Source organism: Leuresthes tenuis, unplaced genomic scaffold (genome assembly GCF_036924035.1).
Source record: "Leuresthes tenuis unplaced genomic scaffold, fLeuTen1.0.hap1 SCAF_7, whole genome shotgun sequence".
Lineage (NCBI taxonomy): Eukaryota > Metazoa > Chordata > Actinopteri > Atheriniformes > Atherinopsidae > Leuresthes > Leuresthes tenuis.
This window is the reverse complement of record NW_027325361.1, coordinates 23,598,056-23,617,400: the sequence shown is the minus strand read 5'-3', so window position 1 is coordinate 23,617,400 and position 19,345 is coordinate 23,598,056. Positions and strand designations below refer to the sequence as shown.

Below are 19,345 nucleotides of genomic sequence, written 5' to 3'. Positions count from 1 at the left end.
CCTGTGTGTTTTAATGTAATTTAGCAAAAATACTGAACAGACAAATAAAGCGCGCCTTTCCGCCGCGTCACGTGACCCAGCCAGGAAGTCCTGCACACATTAGTGATAACAACACTGGGCGGACTTTGTCCTTACTTGTCTGTGGGAAAGCAACCTTTTTATAGATATTGTGGTGGCCCTGTTCATTTGCAAACATGACAGGCATGTTGATGAAAATTAGAAACTGCGTAGCGGAGAAAAAGAATACGCCTTTTTGTCAGAGCGACTTGCAGAAGTGGGGTTTACGAGGTAGGGACGTAAAGTTTCTAACTCGCATTTAGTCTTTCGTTTAGAGCTAAGTAGCGTTAAATATGGTAGTTAGTTATTCTAATTTTTAATCCAGTTTAACCCAATGTCGAACTCGTTCCGGTTCTCTAACCCATTTGATTTAACATCGCTTGTAGTGCATTAGTCAGCGTGTGTATGAAGGTGTCCCGGCAGTGATCTGATGTACCTCCTCACAGGGATACAGCTGAGAGCCTACCAGCTGGATGGGGTGCAGTGGCTGACTCAGTGCCTGAACAACCAGCAGGGATGCATCTTAGGAGATGAGATGGGTCTGGGCAAAACCTGCCAGGTGTGTACAATCGATTATATGACTTGAAGGTAGTTTATTAATTCATTAATGAAATCAACAAAACGCCAAAACATGAAGTAAACGCCCAGCTTTTAGTTTGCAGGTGTTTGAGTTCAGTTTGGGCAGCATCTGATGACCTCACTTTGACCTTTGGAGGTTTTTGAGGGTCATTTTCCTCTTGTAACAACAATCAGAGTATTTTTCAATTCAGGTTTCAAAGATAGCTGTGAATACAATGAGTACAAAACAAGAGTTTTTCACTCGCTATTTGAAGATGTTAAAGAGTCGCATTCAACCCATATTGCAAGGTTTTGCAGCAGCAAAAAAAAAAAAAGAAAAAAAAAGTTGGACTAAGAATTGAACACAAGAGCCACTGCATGCCAGCACCTCTTATAACCTGTAGAGTATGTGAAGTCGGCACAGACCCTGAATTCTAACTTTAGGATAGTGTTCCTGCACTCAAACTGTTCCAGTTATTCTCTACACCTCTGACATAATTTCTCAGTCCACTTTTGATACTCAAAACCAAATGTTAAGCATGTCTTTCCACTGCAAGTTTAAAAAAAATTTTTTTTTCAATATACTCAGTGCGGTTACATGCGGGCAATCGGATCGGTTTAATGGCTAAATTACCATAAGATTGAGTTATTCAGCTCATGTAACAAGCTTAATCCGACAAGAAATCGAATCGGATCGGGTTACTTGCGATCGAATTAAGACCCTGGGATAACATTCTGCGAATGCTGGAGATTTTTTCCCGCAATCGTCACCCGGAAGTTGAAGGAGACGATATTACTGTTGTTGTCGCCGCCGTCAGAAAGAAACAAAGAACGCGATGGAGAATGCGCCGTTGTGCATGGCGTTTGTGCCATAACCAGCTCATCACAAATGTAGAGGGACGCAGCTTCATCTTGCTCTTCGTTCGCCATCTTTCTCGAATGGCTTAGTTTTGTTGTTGTTGATGGTGAAGACATCAACTGGAAGTGGCTCTATTAGTGAGAGTTGAAATGGGTACAGCGCCACCTATCTACTGTGGTATTGCATTCTTTGTGCCAGTGATTCCATTCATTCACCGCCATGTAACAAAGGATAATAACCCTCAGATAAGGAGCATAACCCAACTATAGCTATAATGGAGTTAATGTCATCATCTAGACCCACTGATTGACTCATAAATCCACTAAACTTGACCTCATATGTTAAACACATACATTTGGTAGTATTCTAGTTGAACACAATACCAGTTTGTTAATCAGCAGATCTTTTTCTCCTTATTTTCTCTCTTTAACTCATCTGCTCTCCACTAGATTTGACCATTTTTAGCCAAACAAAACAAAATCTAAACAGGCAACAATGGTCTTAAATCAAGGTGATGGGAGAACATTACTCACAAGATGGCGCTAACGTCCCAACATACCACAAGACATGATCTTTACGTTTTCTGTTGAGCTACCAGCCAGTTTGCTAAACTAAGGTCATCAACATAGTTGAAACATAGTATCTTACTGCAAAGTAAAGGTTACTGTCGGTCTTTGGCGTGAACAGAACTGTATCCTGTAAGTGTGTGTGCACATTACTGCAGTAGGTGCAGGCGATTTTACATTGATGCATAGATCTTCTCCCACAGGCATGTTAAAGCTGGAAGAAAACCGGTGTAACCAGTCACCATGGTCTTGACTGCTTTTGGCTCGTTCAAATTGCTTAACCTTTCATTCTAAGTAATTTTTAGTGAAAAGTAGTTGGCTTTGTACGTCAAGAAGTCCTGACAGTGATTCTTTCCTTCAGACGATCTCTCTGATGGTGTACATGTCAGGAGCTCTGGGAAAGAAAGGTCCATTTTTGGTGCTGAGTCCACTGTCGGTCCTGGAGAACTGGAGAAAGGAGCTGGAATGGTACCGTCACATTCATCTGTCAATCCATATGCACTGTAACATTTAGATTTCCTGTCTGTAAGCTGCGTATATGAGCTGGTCCTCTGTGTTTGACTTGGTCACAGCTTTGCTCCCTCCCTGACTGTGCTGTGTTACAAAGGAGACAAAGAGAGACGGGCTGAGATACAGAAGGAAACAAACACACAGAACGTCCATGTGCTGCTCACCACATATGAGGTCTGTGGGTGTGACATGAAAACAAATGACACTACATTTTTACCGCTGCTGAAACTAATATACCTATTTTTTTTTCTTCCCAGCTCTGTCTCAAAGATGCTTTGTTCTTGAAAAGGTGGAAGTGGAAGGTGCTTGTTGTTGACGAGGCTCACAGGCTGAAGAATCAAAACTCGCTCTTGCACAAAACCTTGACTGAGGTACTCCGCTGCGTTTGTTTGGGTTGCCAAGTATTTGTTTCTTTATCTTTCCCTGTAGCAAATCTCCGTTTTTACTTTCCCTTGACCCCTGTGCCGAGTTTGTTTTTGTGTTTCTGGTGTTAGTTCTCGGTGGGCTTCAGAGTCCTGCTGACAGGGACCCCCATTCAGAACAACCTGCAGGAGCTCTACTCCCTGCTGAGCTTCGTTCAGCCCAGCATCTTTACAGCAGATGATGTGGACAGCTTTGTCAGCTCTTACTCCAGTGTACAAAGTCAGCCTGCTCTCGGTATGACTCGTAATTAGCATGTAACAAACTTTAACCTAGATTAGACAAAGATTAGATTCAGTGGTACTTGTATTTTTTGCTTCCAGCTGCTGAGCTGCAGAGCATCCTGGAGCCTTTCCTGCTCCGTAGGGTCAAGTCAGAGGTGGCCATTGACCTGCCCAAGAAGACAGAGCTAGTGGTGTACCATGGGATGTCAGCCCTGCAGAAAAAGTACTACAAAGCCATTCTGATGAAGGATCTTGGTGAGACTCATACTCTGTGGTGTACACCTGAGGAGAATGCTGATTTCTGGGGGACAGATGTCATCCTAAATTCAGTCTACTCCTGAAACTTGCAGAGGCTTTTGGAAATGAGCAGAGCAGCAAGAACCGGCTGCTGAACATCTTGATGAACCTGAGAAAGTGTGTTGACCACCCATACCTGTTTGACGGTGAGATGTGCCGATTTTAAAAATGGCTCGACTTAGATACTGGAAATGGGATAAAAAGTAAAGGTTGATGCCTTGTCTGATTGATTTTTGCCCGTTTCGTCTCCAGGGGTGGAGCCAGAGCCCTTTGAGATGGGGGAGCATCTTGTTGAAGCCAGCGGGAAGCTGTGCCTTCTGGACAGCATGCTGGCCTTCCTGCACAAAGGGTTGGTAGATGTCTTTGTTGCTTTGCTCCAGGGTGTGGGACTTGTGGCAGTGGTTTGATCACAAAGAACATTTACATGACCCTAGAAAAAAAAAGAACAGATTGATTTAGGTGTAGATTAATGGTTGGCAGAAAAAAATTAATAAAACAAAAAATCTATCTAACTTGACTCATGTTGATCAAGAATACTTTGAGTGGCAACATCTACTGATCTCCAATGTGATGTAACGGGACAGTTTGAGCGGAAGTCATTTTAAAGGCTGCTGCTCTAAGTTTCTTGGAGCTCAGCTATATAATGTTGCTCAAATAAAGAGGGCCATTCAATTCAAATGCTACATCCTGATATATGAAAACCAGCGCAAGGTTCAGCCCTGGCTTATGAAAATAGATATGTGCCAGCAGTTCCTCAGTGTGACGTTATTGCTGATGTATTCTGATCTGATTAGAATCCGTGGAAGTTGTCTTTTTGTGAACATCACACATCCTGTACACAAATACCTGGTACTGAAAAAGCAAGACACTCCTAAGACCAGAAAAAGCACAACTTATCTGACTTAAGGCCTATCCCTTCTCGGGGATTCTCATCATCATGTTGTCTCACACTTTTGCTCTGCAGCAACTGACCCGGGTTACTGTGCTGCAGCCATTTGAGTGCTGCATATATGGAAGTTCTATTTGGGAGTCCTGTTGTTCTCCCTCAACATATTGAGTACAACTGCAAGGAGTTTGTGTATCAATAATATCTGAATAAAATGGTAATAGTTGCATGGTTGAACTTTCCTTTAGATAGTCTTTGAGCTTATTTGTGTTGTTTGATTGAAGGGGCCACCGGATCCTGCTGTTCTCTCAGATGACGAGGATGCTGGATATTCTTCAGGACTACATGGAGCACAGAGGTGAATGATAGCGAATGCGGGCTGATTTCGGCCGCCTGAGCTGAATCTAATAATCTGACTGTTGGAGTACTTTCCCCTACCTCTGTTACGTACCATTGCTTAAAAGCATCAAGAACACACTGTTTGTTTTTCTGTTCATTTTTCTGCAGTCCTCTTTATTTTATTTTGTCTTTAATTTTGTGCTTGACTATCAGTGAGCACCTAATTGAGCTTCCCTGTTCAGGTTACAGCTACGAACGTTTGGATGGGTCTGTCCGAGGGGAGGAGCGAAATCTAGCGGTGAAGAGCTTCAGCAGTAAAGATATCTTCGTCTTTTTGCTCAGCACTAAAGCAGGTGAATGAGAACCTCAAATATTTAGTATAGATTAAGAAGAGTGAAAACATTATAATATTTGTAAAAATAAGCTAGATGTGGAAGTAAAATGGGCTTTGATTTGAACTTATATTATGGTCAGTTGTCATTCTGATGATAGTTTTTATGTTTACAGCCACATTGGTTAGTTATAACAACGATGTGGCAAAGCTTGTTTATAACACGGAAATCTGTACTCTGTTGGAGAGCCTTTCTGCACACTTCTATCAGTATCAAAGCTCATTAGGTTTGCAGCGAGATGAAAGATATTGGATCGGAGAGATAAGAAGTGCTGCAAAATGACGCAATGGTGTGAGAAAAAACTTTTCATTTGTGTTAAAGTAGGGGAGAAGCAGCTTTATTTCCTGTTGAAACCATCTCATGTTTAGTAGAAAACTTCCTAAGCTTGATTAATGATTTTCAGATAGCGTGCTTTGGCTTCATAATGCTTTCTTTTTTCAGGGGGAGTGGGCTTGAACCTTACAGCTGCTGACACCGTCATTTTTGTGGATAGTGACTTCAACCCTCAAAATGACCTGCAGGCTGCGGCACGCTGCCATCGGATTGGCCAGAACAGGTGATGTGTTTGGACACGCATCTTTTCAAGCTGGATAGCAGAAGTCTTAATTTGATTAGCTATGAATACCTAAGAGTCGGAGCGCCACATTTTGCCCAACATTGAGTGAACAACTTCACCGCTGATAACTTCTGTATCACAAAATTTCACTTGTTTAAGATAACCATGTCGGTGCTGATGTCATTGCCAGAGGTGTTATGAGTAGTTAGGTGTGAAAGATTACCTCCTGTTTGTAATATAGTGTTGTATTCATGTAACACCCATGATGGAGAGTTTCAGCTTCGAGAATATAACATTTAAAGGGATCTTTCAGAAGATATGTGAGTACACTACTTTTAACTATTTCTTCCATTAGTTTAGGATCTTGGAAAATAAGAATCGTTACATTAGAACAAACTCTTTGCATCTATGGATCATGTTGCACTGCCCTGTTTCTGCTGTTGCCCAGAATTTATGAACCAACTTTGGCTTTAAAGAGGTCTTTCGTGGGTTTTTTTGTTGTTATTTTTGTGTTTAGCAGCCACCGTAGTTTCTCCTACACTTATTTAAGAGTAGGGTGATAGGTATTCTTTTGGTTGCTGTCTGCAGTTTCACCACCAGATGTCTCTAAATTCTGCGTACTGCTCTCGTAAAACAAAGGGATCATATCACTTGCAGCAGAAACAGTCATATGCTTTTCTTGTGGTGCTGGCACAAAAAAATCACTCTTCTGCAGGTTCCCGAAGCCCAGAGGCGTGTTTTAGATAATTGTCTTGTTGAATAATAAATCTTAACTCCACTGAAAACAAACTGCAGGACGTTGTGGTAGCCATGATGAATAAAGGCTGCCTGAATTCAAAAGTTGTTGCAAAAATGATCACCGAGAAAGTACACACCACATTATCACACTTCCTCCTCCAAGCGTCACAGTGCAAACCACACTTTTCATTGGTAAAACCACCGTTGTTGGTTTTCTCGAACCTGAGCTGCTTCTTCTACTAATAGCATTTTCCTCCTTATCAACACAACTGGTGGTCTCAAACACATACAAAATGACATCATTTGTCTTGTCACATGTGAGTGCTTAAAGCCATTTGTACAGTGCAACAGCGTCATCAAAGTGAACCAGTGTCTTTAAAGAAATCTAACTTCTGAAAGATATTTTGTTTTGTGTCATACTTTTTCATTTGTGGGCTCATTTTGTAACTTCATACTTCTGCTTCATCAAAACGTACACCTTTGTCACCCCAAGTCAGGAAAGCTGTAATTAACTTGCATTTGAGCTTCATGAGAACTGAATGAAGTTTTTTAAAAACTCGGCATGTATATTATACTTGGGACTGTAACTCTTGATCAGCCTCTGCTGCTTTGGCATGGATCATTCTTTTTGCCGTCTGCCTGCCGTTTCTCAATAAAAGTTCAGTACATAGCCCTCGAACTTTTGATTGACTGAGACATATGTTACAGGCCTGTGAAAGTGATCCGCCTCCTTGCGAAAGACACTGTGGAGGAGATAATGTACTCTCGTGCTGTATCCAAGTTGCAGCTCACCAACACTGTTATCGAAGAAGGACGCTTCTCTTTACTGGACCAAGCTCAGTCAGCTGCTGCTGGACTGCAGGTTTGTGATTCCACCACCACATAGTGTTGATTCTTTCAGTTGTCTCCAGTTCCTGTGTCTGTGCCCGGTTTAATTCACACCTTCTGCACTTGTCTTTGTTTTCGTCACTTCTCCCCATCACTCATTCGGCCTGCCCCACACAGCTAAATGAGATCTTGAAGTTTGGCATGGATAAGCTTTTGTCCTCAGATGAGAGCTCTGTACGGGACATAAAGCTGGATAAGATCCTTGGCCTGTCACGTAACGGTCAGTGGGTAGATGATGAGGACTTAACTCTGTTTAAAGAAGAAGATGAAGAGGAGGAGAATGACTCTGACGGACAGAGTATGTTTTGAGTTGTTATTTTATTATATACTTACACACTACACAATATAATCTAATATAATATAAAATATCTTTCTTATTTGCTTCGGTAAGTATTATTAAAACTAAATGATTATTAATTTATTTTTATGAATTATTCTCTTGGGAGTAAATAATTCACCATCACGCTGTTTTATCTTTTAGACCACATGTACTTCTTCGAGGGGAAAGACTACAGTAAAGATCCGAGCTCTGAGGACCAGAAGAGATTTGATCTTTTGTTGGAGGAGCAGCTGGCCGAGTTCCAGAGAGCTGCTGGAGAGGGACGAGCTCTGCGACACAAAGCTGGAGTAAGATTCTGTCACTTTAACTTAATACTGAGCTTACTCATTACAGTCATCGCCTTGATAGATACCAAACATTTGTCCCCTTTGTCACTGAATCTGGTAAACAGTATTTAGGGCAAGATGATTGAAGTAAAAACTACTGAATTAGGTCAAGTTCATATGTGTGGTTTGGGATACGAAATGATCCATTACTGCCTCTTTTGTGCCCGATATGTTTGTGGGACAGTAACTAATAGAGTTTTTTAAAATGTTTGTTGTCTTTTTTTTCCCACAAAATGCCCATAAATATTCCCAACCCATGTGTAGCAGTAGGATAGCAAAAACACACTGGTGGTGTTGAAACATTAAAATGAATTTGTCAGAGCTGAGCATAGCTTCTTTGCACTTTAATGTTTATAACGCCATCCAATGAATATTAATAAGATTTCACCTTCCTAATCCAACGATAGATGTGCTTAACACTGTGTGCACGCAGATCTCCTGATATGTTTCATTCAAATAATTTATATTTTCTCGGCAGTTATGGCCAACATGCAATACATGATACTACCACCACCATGTTTCACTGATAGGATAAGGCTCTTATGCTTGAATGCAGCGTTTTCCTGTCTCCAAACACAACAATTCTCCTTTAACCCAAAAAGTTCTATTTTGTGCTCATCCATATATGCAATATGTTTCCAGCAGCTTCCTGGCTTGTCCATGTGATCTTTAGCAGACCTTGGACAGGCAGTTCTTTTTGGAGAGCAGTGGCTTCCTACTTGGAATTCTACCATGCGCATCACTGCTCTTGAATGTTCCCTTGATGAAGGGTTCATGAACGTTATCATTAGAAACTGTGTGACAGGCTCTTAGTTGCTTTTACTTAGCTTCCTCTGTGACCTTGTGGACTTGCTCTGACCACTCCTGAGGGTCCTTATTCTTCAAATAAAACAGTACATTCGCTTAAAGATCATTGCCTCACTAACTCAAAACTCCTGGTCTGCCCCGGACTTGCTTCTACAAACATCTGTGAAAGAATGGGTCGCTCTCAGGAGCTCAGTGAATTCCAGCGTGGTACCGTGATAGGATGCCACCTGTGCAACAAGTTGTGAAATTTCCTCGCCACTAAATATTCCACAGTCAACAGTCAGTGGTGTTATAACAAAGTGGAAGCGATTGGGAACGACAGTAACTCAGCCACAAAGTGGTAGGTGATGTAAAATGACAGAGCGGGGTCAGTGGATGCTGAGGCGCATAGTGCGTAAAATTTCTGAAGTCAATCACTACAGACTCAGATTAGCTCAAGAACAGTGCACAGAGAGCTCCGTGGAATGGGTTTCCATGGCCGAGCTGCTGCATCCAAGCCATACATCACCAAGTGCAATGCAAAGTGTCGGATGCAGAGATGTAAAGCATGCCGCCACTGGACTCTGAAGCAGTGGAGACGCGTTCTCTGGACTGTGCCAAGTGTAAAGGTGGTGGAGGGGGGGTTATGGTGTGGGGTTGTTGTTCAGGAGCTGGGCTTGGCCCCTTAGTTCCAGTGAAAGGAACTCTGAATGCTTCAGCATCCCAAGAGATTTTCGACCATTTCATGCTTCCAAGTTTGTGGAAACAGTTTGGGGATGGATTAGATTTGGGATGAATTAGAGCGAAGACTGTGAGCCAGGCCTCCTTGTCCAACATCAGTGTCTGACCTCACAAATATTATATTGTTATATAATATTTTAAAAAATACATTACAAATATATTACTGTTATAGCTGCAGAGGGTGGGCTGACATATTAAACCCTACGGATTAATAATGGGATGTCACTTAAGTTCATATGCGTATAAAGGCAGATGAGCGAATACTTTTGGCTTGTAGTAACAAGTTTTGTAAAATCGTGGAATCCTGGGGCCTTTTGGGGCTTAGTTTGAACTAAATCTGAATTAAGCCACAGTTTACCTGGAAGCAAAATGAATTCTTTTATTGCTCATTTTATCATCTTCACACAGTTGTATTTTCTACCGGATGGGAAACTTGATTTCAAAACCAGGCACAAGCTAGACCCAACATGAATATGCACCAATGACTGATTACATCAAATATGCCTTTACTTATCCACAGAAGACAAACTTTTCTAGGTGCCGAACATTGGTTGAGAGGTAATGGGGACACAAACTCCACGTTTGCAGGGTCAGGTTGGAGCAGTTTTGCAGATAAATTACCAACATTGTTGTCCAAGTTATGGTGATCATACAGTGCCTCATAAAAGTACTCACCCCCTTGGGTATAGACGTCTTCAGATTTTGATGCACGATACCAGTTAAATTACCAGAATTTAAAAAAATTAAAAACTGAAAAGTAGTATTTGATCTCTGTGTGACCTGTTGTGAAAGGCCATAGAAAGGTGTGGTGAAAAAAAGTGCTCAAAAGCAAAACAAGTATCTGATAGACCTCCTAAACAGGTGGAACAAGTGGTCAGATTACACCAAACTTTAGCTATTTGGCTTTCACAGCAATTACTTCATATAGTGGGGTCTGCCTTTTGATCAACACCTTTCATCACCTGGAGAACACAGCCCCCACTGTGAAACATGGTGCTGGCAACCAGTGTGATGTAGTGAGAGGTTTGCTTTCCCTTTCTGTTCCCAGGTGTCACTTTCAGGAACACTTGGAATTCCAACAAGGAAGAGAAAACCTCTCACTGAGGAAGAGCTGGAGCTCAGACGGCAAAGACGGCAAGAGGCTGCAGCAAAGAGAGCCAGAATTCAGGAGGACATGAAGAAGAGGCAGCAGGAGCAAAAATACAAGAAAAAGTAAAGGTTCAACTGTCTACACTCTTAAGGATTTCGCATAGATGTTTTTGTCTTTTATTTGAATAGCTTTTGTTTGGTTTTTGTTTTTTAATCACGCAGAATGGCGTGGTGGGAGTCCTGCGGCTACAGGTCACGCTGTCTGCATCCAGCGGACAGTGAAGAAGAGGAGGAGGATGAAGATGACAGCAGCACATGCTCCACAGACTCCAACACTATGGATATCTGCTATGTTCTGGGGGATGTTACTCATCCGCATACTGCTCAGGGAGATGCCATCATCGTCCACTGTGTTGGTAAAGCTTGTTATGCAGACTGATTTTTAAAAAAAAAATTTTTTTTAGAATATCTGTGTCGCCACGTATATCAAAGTAATATTTTCTGTGTAGATGACTCAGGCCGATGGGGCAGAGGAGGCCTGTTTACTGCGCTGGAGGTGAGATCAGATGAGCCACGAAAGCAGTATGAGTTGGCTGGTAAGATGAAAGGTAAGCTTAATCACGATGACAAAGAAAATGAACATTCTCTCTGTTAGACGTCTTTATTTGTGAGGTCTGATTGAGAATGAAATCTTAAATTTAAAGTGCGAGTTTATTTCTTTCAGATTTGGACCTTGGGAATGTGCTGCTCTTCCCCATCGATGACAAACAGTCCAGACTGGATGGCCAAGATCAAGTAGGTTCCGCTCAGTTTGGGCTGCGTCTTTGCTGGAGTACCAATCCAGCTGTTTGATACACCTGGTCTGGGTCTACGTTTGGTGGCAAGACTACAAAACTGCTGAGTGTTTGTCAAGAAAATTACAACTTTGATCTGATAATAACTTTGAGTTCCTTCCTGTCTCTTCAGTTGGCCCTGATTGTGGCACAGCAACGAGACAAAGTCAACAACTTATCAGGGATCTTTCTAACTGCTCTGGATGAAGGCCTGAAGAAGATTTATGATGCAGCCAAGAGAAACAAGGGTATACTGAAGCCCAGAAGCCATTACAAATCAACAAAAGAATGCCATAGTTTAATGCACTCTTATCATGAGTGAGGGGAAGGTTACCTGAAATGGGACATCTTTCTTTGCCAACTTTGTAATTATAGATGTTTGAGAGCAGACATGCAAGTTGGTTAACTCAATAATAATGTTGATTGATGAGATTTTAAGAAGATGTGTTTTATCTTGCCGATGCGCACAGAGCAATTCTTGCGAAACATTATTGTGGAAGCAACTGTGACAAGAATCTGGATTCCCTCCTGGAATGCTCTGCCTCTGTTCTCTTTCTCTTCACAATGTTTCATATTATTCGTTAAAAGGATCTTTCTGAATGACTGTACCCCAGCTTGAGCAGAACAATAACAATCACACTTATCCCTGCTGACAGCTTATTTTCTGTCTTCCCCAACAAAGCGAGTGTCCATCTTCCTCGTATTGGCCACTCCACCAAAGGTTTCAACTGGTACGGCACAGAAAGGCTCATCAGGAAACACCTAGCTTCCAGAGGCATCCCCACATTCATGTATCCTTTAATGTTTCAACATTTGAGCTCTTAATTAGTGATATTTGTTGAAGTTATTTCCCTTATCCTGACTGACAGATATTATCACAACAGAGCTATCAAGAACACAGCTACATCTCAAACATCAACCTCTGCAACATCAACAACTGCCCCTAAACCAGAATTGTTTACCTCGGACCGGCAAACTGAGGAGACAGAAGCAGAAATCCCGTGCCCCTCAGCTCCATTCCAGAACCCCGGCTCCACAGAGCTCCTTGGTTTCATGAAGGGAGTCCGTGTATTTTTCTACAACCTTCTTGCAACAGAAAGGAAGAAGCTGGCTCGCTACCTTATCACATATCCTTTCAGGTGTTTCTTTTTGTTTCAACAAGTGATTCAACTCTGTAATAGTTAGCCTGAGCATGAAAAACAGAGAGGTGTTACAGTTGTGCCACAGTGTCCAAACAACGTCACGGCTCCTTAGCTGAGGCGTACGTATGATGGAGATGAGGAAGACATGATGTCTGCAGAGGTCACGCACATTGTAGCAGAGGTGGAAAACAGCATCCACACAAAGGTTTGTATCATACTGAGGTTCTCTGAAGGTGACATCGATATTCATTTGTCAGGGAAAATGTGACTGTGATAAGTTAACCCAAAAGCAAAACTTAACTTTTAATTTTACTGTGATTTTTGTGTGAACCAGGAGCTCCAGGGTCTGGTGTGTCAGTACCCCGAGGCTGTTCCTGTGCAGAAGGCCTGGCTGGAGTCCTGCTTTTCCAAACAACAAAAAGTCAACACTGAACACTTCCTGCATCTGCTCTGATAGCAAAACATCGGATGTAATGATCAATCTGTGGTTTGTTGCTTGCCCGGATGAACTTGTAGGGCTGCTGCATTTAAAAATATTTCAGAACATTTTACAATGTTTTTTTGTTTTTTATCAGTGGAAGAAGAATCAAATCCAGTCTTTCACTGCTGTGTTGACACTTGTGCCGAGTCCCAGCGTCTTACAGTAACAATAAACAGTGCCTATCAGTGGCCATAGACAAGAAAAACTGTTTATGTGTTTATTGTGATACACTTTATGGGGGATTTCAAGCATGATTCCTAAAAATGGAAGTGGTGGGAAAAAAACAGGAAACCTAATATGTTAGAGAAAAGGCAGCATAAATCCTGGGCTCAGGAGAGCTTGTGTCTTGAAAAGGGCGAAGCCTCCCTTAATGAATGTTGGGATATCCCCAAGCGTGTTGGGATAAAAGGGCTGTTCAGGTCTGCAGATTCCTAGCCTGCTCACAAACAAAAACTAAAAAGCTAAAATGTCCAAAATAATTATATCTTATGCTCAGTAAACTTGTAAATCTGTCCTCGAAATAATAAATTCCTTACCAGTATTTGAGTAGTAAATTGGAGTTATAAATCCAAGCTTAAGATACAGTATGCACCTGCAGAGGGTGTTGGCTCCAACTCAGGCCCAGAGATTAAAACTGGGCAGCCGTCCTTATTAGGACATTTAATTGACTTCCTTAACCTGAACCTAACCCCTGAGACTTTACCAGGACCCCAAGTCAGTAGTTACATAACAAAGGGCACTGTCAGGTTTAAAAACGAGTACACACACACACCCACACGCAAGTACACAGAGTCGCTCATGAGTTAAAGGTGGAGTTTCTCTCGAGGCGGTGCTGCTCTCAGCTGCACCTAAAAAAAAGACGCGTCAGTATTTTTTGTTCGTAACGAGGTGACGGTGGTACCAGCAGGTCTCAGTCTATACACAACCTGGAGCCATCGAAGCAGTTTTGCTTTTAAGGGCAACCTTTTACGTTTTGTAATATTTCTACGGTGTCGGCTGAAGTGCCTGATGGAGCCTTGAACCCGCGACGGTAAGTGAACCTAAAGTTCCTCAAGTTGACGCGACGAACATATTACCAGCTCACGTAGATGACAAACACCTCGTGTCTCTTGTGTATTTCTGTTATATTTTTCCCCTCAGTTACGCTTTTAAGTGCCGTTTTGTTGTGCCTTTGCGTCATAAATACCATTATCTTATATGTGTACGTTTTGAGCAATTCTGGGTTAAAAAGTGTGAGGATCACCGTGATACCACGAGCGTGTCAATGGAGTTTTAAAAGAAAAAAAAATGAGTGAAAGTTTCATCATGAAGCTTATGTGAATGGTCCGAAATACAAGACAGAGAGATATCTGGGTCAGCTTCAGTGGAAAGTGCGAGCAGCTGCATCTGTGTGCGACCACAGAGAGGGTTTCAGCGAGCGTGATGCTAATTTACGGGAACTATCAGGGGTGTATTCAAAGACAAACCCACCTAAAATGAGGTTAAAGGGTCCTGACTCCCAATGAGGCAGAGGAAGATTTGGAGACTTTGTTTTCCATTGATTAACGAACCTCAATGCAATGCTTAATCCACCGGTGGGGACTTTAACGACGCGTAAATGCTGCTATGAATGCCTCATAAAGTACAGAATATCTGTGTGCAGTCATTTATTAAACAAGTCTCAATTCAGAAATACAGATACTGTGAGAGACAATCTTCTGTTCATTCCTACATGCTCACTGATCTCCTGAGAATGTCCCACCTAACATTTAGAGAAAAGTCCCTTGTGTGGGAGACACTTTGTCATGTGCTGGTGAGCTTTCATACAAATCAAAAAGACACTTCTAGAAGTGTGGGCTGATTGAACAAGAAAGAAGAGGCATCAATCACCCTTAGAAATGCAGCAGATTACGGCTCTGTCTACCCCTTATCTTTCAACCAGATATTTCCTATTGTCATTTTCCTCTCAAACTGACTCCCCCTCTACAGACGTTCAGATGCGGCTTGAACGAGATACACATGGAAGTCAGGAGGAGAAGGCCCAATGATGCTGCCCACCTCAGTCAACTCGGTTTCAGCTCCAAATAGGTGAGCATGACTGCATGTGTGATGCTTTGCCTTTTTTTTTTATTGTGTTATGCAACTTTTTAGTGCGGATGCTGTTCAAACCACTGCAGATCTCTTTTTTTGATAAGAAATCATGAAAGTAGAGCTCATTGCATGTTAGAAGAGACGGCGTGAAATGTCAAGCAGAAATTCCTCTAAAGTTTTATGGTTATTAACTGTGTTGATTTGTTAAAGTTGATCAATTCCTCGCTCACTGTTGTAACAGCCTACTGAGCACTCGCCATAATACACCTGAAGAGGACGATGAGACCATGAACGCAGAGGAGCAAGAGGCCAGTGTTGTCCACAAACTGGACTCCACCTCCAACTCCGATAGCCGGCCCCAACTCCCACCCCACGCCACAGTCTGTAACGAGTCCATGTTCAATGGACGCAGGTGGAACAGAGAGCAGGAACACTCACTGCCCCTGACCAGCTCGAGCCACTGTTCATCCAGGCCCCCTCACAGCTTGCCGGCTGGATACAGCCAGCCAACTCCGTACCCAAGCCAGGTCAGCTGGCTCTACCCAAGTGTAGCCAGCAGCTGGTCGGGGTACCCCAACAGCCTGCCTTCCTGTCTGAGCCAGAAAGATTACTCCAGCTGCTCTGAAGAGAGCTGCCTCTCCAGATACAAGTCCCTTTCCCTCCCTGGCCAAAACGGCACCGATATGATGAGCTTAGAGCAGCCTTTCTCCCTGCGCTCCAACCCGCCTTTGGCCGAATTTTATCACCACACGTTGTCTCCATACTCGTGCCCACCTCAGGCACCCCCCTGCTGTGCTCAGTTCTCTGCAGACGCCTATAGCAGGAGGCCCGTGGCCAACAAACACCCATGGCCTCAGCATCATCCAGCTTACGGCCCGTACCGTAAGTCTGCTCATCTGTCTTCAAACTTTGTACCAAAATATACTGCATTAAGAGCACCGACAGTGAACAAGTGTTCCAGTCATGTTGCCGCAGTTAACCCGTACATTTTTGCTTCAGATCCAGGAGACTGTAGACTTCCAGGAGCTGGTTTTACACAGATGTGAGCTTTTTAAGTTCTAATTGTGCCTCATTGATTTGACAGCTTGTACTAAATGCTTGTGATTGATCATAGTTTTTTTTAACGTCATACAGCGGCCTCAACACTCCAGCCAAAGAAGGACACCCAACTTTCAGCACACCGTTGCCTGTGGAGCAGAGTGAGTGTCCACCACCACGTCAGCAGTTGGTCAGATTATCGACAGTATATAACAAGTATTTACTCAAAGTATCTACTGCCTTTTCGCTACAGGAAAGGTCTTCGTCACTTACGAAGCGGACAACGACAAACACGTCAATAAGATCATCAACTTTGTGGCGCTGCTGCGACACAACGGCTTTGATACTCATGTATGAACAAGTCGTTGTTTTGTGGCACTGAGCCACAACTGCACTTGCTTTTACTCTGCCTGATTGGATTAATTCTGTCAGATTTATTGACATTTTGTCTGTAATTAAGACGTGACAGCATGTGATCGGCTCCTGCTCTTGTCTTCACAGAGCAGTGCTCATCTCCCTGTTGGGAGCCATTTGCAAAGGGTCAAACTGTCTCTCAAATGCCTTTGTTTCAGATTGACATTTTTGAGCAGCAGTTCAGCAGTATAAGCAAGATTGACTTCATGGAGCGGTACCTCAGTGAGGTGAGATCAGTTATTGATTTAAATTCATAAACATGGGTAAAAATCAAACAAACAAAAAGATTAGAATCTAGGAAGTTATTGCAACATCTTGAGCTTCTTCACTCAAGAATGAACTTGTCTTATTAAGCAGTTTTATAATTGCACAGAAATGAAAATGGTTGCCACCTGGAGCCTTTAATAAAGCCCTGTCGTCTGCTCTTACAGAAAGAGTACCTGATCATCATTATCATCAGTCCCAAGTACTACGAGACAGTGACGGCCTCCCCTTTTAACCTGGAGAACGACGAGAGGACGTTCAACACGGTTTACATACATAAACAGGTCAGCGCCCCGAACCACCCAGCCATGCTTGCTCTGAACAGTACTGAGACTTAAGGCGTGTGAGAGATTTTCTTGTATCTGTCGCCTAGCTCCAGAATGAATTCATCCAGAACGGAAGCAAAAATTTCAGGTTCATCCCCATTTTGTTCCCTGGAGCTAAAAAGGTAAATGCTGTGCGCCTTTACAGGATAATGTACATGTTTAGCTTAATTGTCAGTGAGTGATTAATATTTGTTAATATTAATATTAATGTGGTGGTATATACCCCCAAAACCTCAACTGTGTCATAATCCGCTCGCTTGCTCTGTCTCTTTTGTTTTTGTTTTTTTTCTGTCAGTGTCATGTTCCGAACTGGCTTCAAAACACACACGTTTATGGTTGGCCACGTGATCGGGACGACATTCTACGGCGGCTGATGCGGGTGGAGAAGTATAACCCGCCACCTATTGGGGAACTTCCAACCATAGTTTCCATTCCCCTCTAGAAAACTAATCTGAGGACAGACGGGACTGAAATCTGTCACCCACAGCTGAGGTTAACAGGGATGTTTATGGTGACTGTTGGGTGCTTTCTGAGCCGTTTCCATGGGATATGTTGCGCAAGTGCATGTTCTCCCCGCGTATGCGTGGGTTCTCTCCGGGTGCTCCGGCTTCCTCCCACCATCCAAAAACATGCATGTTAGCTTAATTGGCGTCTCTAAAATTGTCCTTAGGAGTGAGTGTGAGTGTGTGTGTGGTTGTGGTTGTTTGTCTCTGTGTGGCCCTGTGATGGACTGGAGACCTGTCCAGGGTGCACCCCGCCTCTCGCCCGATGGCCGCTGGGATAGGCTCCAGCCCCCCACCCGACCCACGGATTAAGCGGGTTTAGAAAATGAATGAATGTTGTGCAAGTTCCTTTTTAAATTCCTCTTTTTAAGTGAACATACAGAAATGTGAAAAAGGAGGCTGAGGCCAGCTTTCTGTCCTTGCAGCTTGTCACCGCTTACACCCTGAAGAAGTTCAGAGACAATTAAAGTCAGACATGCCGCCTGAACACGGTTTCTCATAGAAACATTGTGTGCGCATTATATGATTAGAACTGAAAGTTATTTGCACAGCGGAACAGTAAGGCTTTCATTTACAATCTGTGAACACTGACAGATGGTTCACATCCTCCAGCATATTGTGTTTTTTCCAGGTGCTTATTTAATGCAAACAGTTCCCCAGCTGGATGCTGCTTACCGTTGTACAACAGAAACCGAGATGTACTGATTTAATATGCTGTTTTCTTTCCATGAACATTGTAGCCTGACGCATGTTGTTTAAAGTGGAATCGAAAGTAGAGGTTTGTGGCTGTTACTATTAACTCCGTGAAGAATCTTATACAGGTGTACGGACAGCACTGGAGGCATGTTTCCACTTCTTATATCAAGTTATGTTTTATACATTTTTGTATTTTACGGTCTCTAGATGCTTCTACTAATTGACTTGGCGCTGTCGAGGACGGCAGAACTAGTAAACCAATATCCATTGAATAATTCTCCACAGAGAAAAGTCTGAAATTTGATTTCTGTACTGAATAGTGCGTTCGTGGGCGATGATCAGTTTTGGTCTGATCCATGAACCTGGCTTCCCTGTAGTGCTGGCCCTACACTTCATGGTTAACAACAGACAAGCAGAGACCTGGATTCATTTGCCTCCAGGGCAGTAAGGAGATGTTTCAAATATGCGAGTCATGCGAACGTAAACATGTTCACTGTCATTAAAGAAATTAACAAACATGCCGCAGCCTTTTGACTCATTGAAGCGTCAGCAGAAATCCTGTCGAGCTGCTTGCCTTTTCTCACGCAGCGGCCGTGCAGCTTCAGAACTGTCAAGAAGAGGAGCACGCAAGAAACACCGTGCCTCTCCCCGGGTTCTGACAGCTTGAGCTGAAATGCTTCAACAGGATGTTATATCAAGATAAGTAGCTGACACAGCTGCCTGTCTGATGTGTGGTAGGGCAAGAATCGGCAAATTTCTACTCAAAACGGGGTCATCGCAGGCTGCGTGTGGTTACAGAGAAATCACATGCAACACTGTGACACATTTAAAGAGAATGCACAGAATTGGATGTATTGTTCGTCCCAGGCAGCAAAGGTTGCATAAATCAATCCTGCATCTGAAACGGCGGGGAAAAAAGCAGCGTCCAGATGCAGATTAATACTTTATCTTCTCAAGAGGTAACACTGCAGATGTTCATACAGACATAATTTAAGAAAAATCTGAA

General features: G+C 42.8%; 2 protein-coding genes across 3 annotated transcripts; both read left to right on the top strand.

The window, feature by feature from the left end:
- Positions 1–113: 113 nt before the first annotated feature.
- chd1l (chromodomain helicase DNA binding protein 1-like) lies at positions 114–13,223 on the top strand. Of its 2 annotated transcripts, XM_072390044.1 has the most exons (24): positions 115–288; positions 504–616; positions 2,402–2,508; positions 2,613–2,724; positions 2,808–2,921; positions 3,045–3,207; positions 3,294–3,449; positions 3,545–3,637; positions 3,744–3,840; positions 4,662–4,735; positions 4,959–5,069; positions 5,550–5,664; positions 7,111–7,264; positions 7,408–7,588; positions 7,772–7,917; positions 10,532–10,695; positions 10,795–10,988; positions 11,082–11,180; positions 11,297–11,367; positions 11,539–11,653; positions 12,088–12,196; positions 12,275–12,532; positions 12,671–12,752; positions 12,882–13,223. In XM_072390044.1, exons 1-24 carry the CDS (start codon positions 195–197, stop codon positions 12,999–13,001), a joined length of 3,042 nt encoding a protein of 1,013 aa, XP_072246145.1. In that variant the 5' UTR covers positions 115–194; the 3' UTR covers positions 13,002–13,223. The 2 variants fall into 2 exon arrangements, with proteins under 2 accessions (XP_072246146.1, XP_072246145.1); XM_072390045.1 differs by lacking the exons at positions 11,539–11,653; positions 12,671–12,752; positions 12,882–13,223 and having other exon boundaries at positions 114–288; positions 12,275–12,365.
- A 726-nt stretch (positions 13,224–13,949) lies between these two features.
- On the top strand, positions 13,950–18,857 carry traf3ip2l (TRAF3 interacting protein 2-like). Its single transcript, XM_072390043.1, has 10 exons — positions 13,950–14,058; positions 14,997–15,095; positions 15,340–15,980; positions 16,098–16,140; positions 16,233–16,297; positions 16,390–16,487; positions 16,709–16,777; positions 16,982–17,098; positions 17,188–17,262; positions 17,436–18,857. Exons 2-10 carry the CDS (start codon positions 15,052–15,054, stop codon positions 17,580–17,582), a joined length of 1,299 nt encoding a protein of 432 aa, XP_072246144.1. The 5' UTR covers positions 13,950–14,058; positions 14,997–15,051; the 3' UTR covers positions 17,583–18,857.
- The last annotated feature ends 488 nt before the right edge of the window (positions 18,858–19,345 follow it).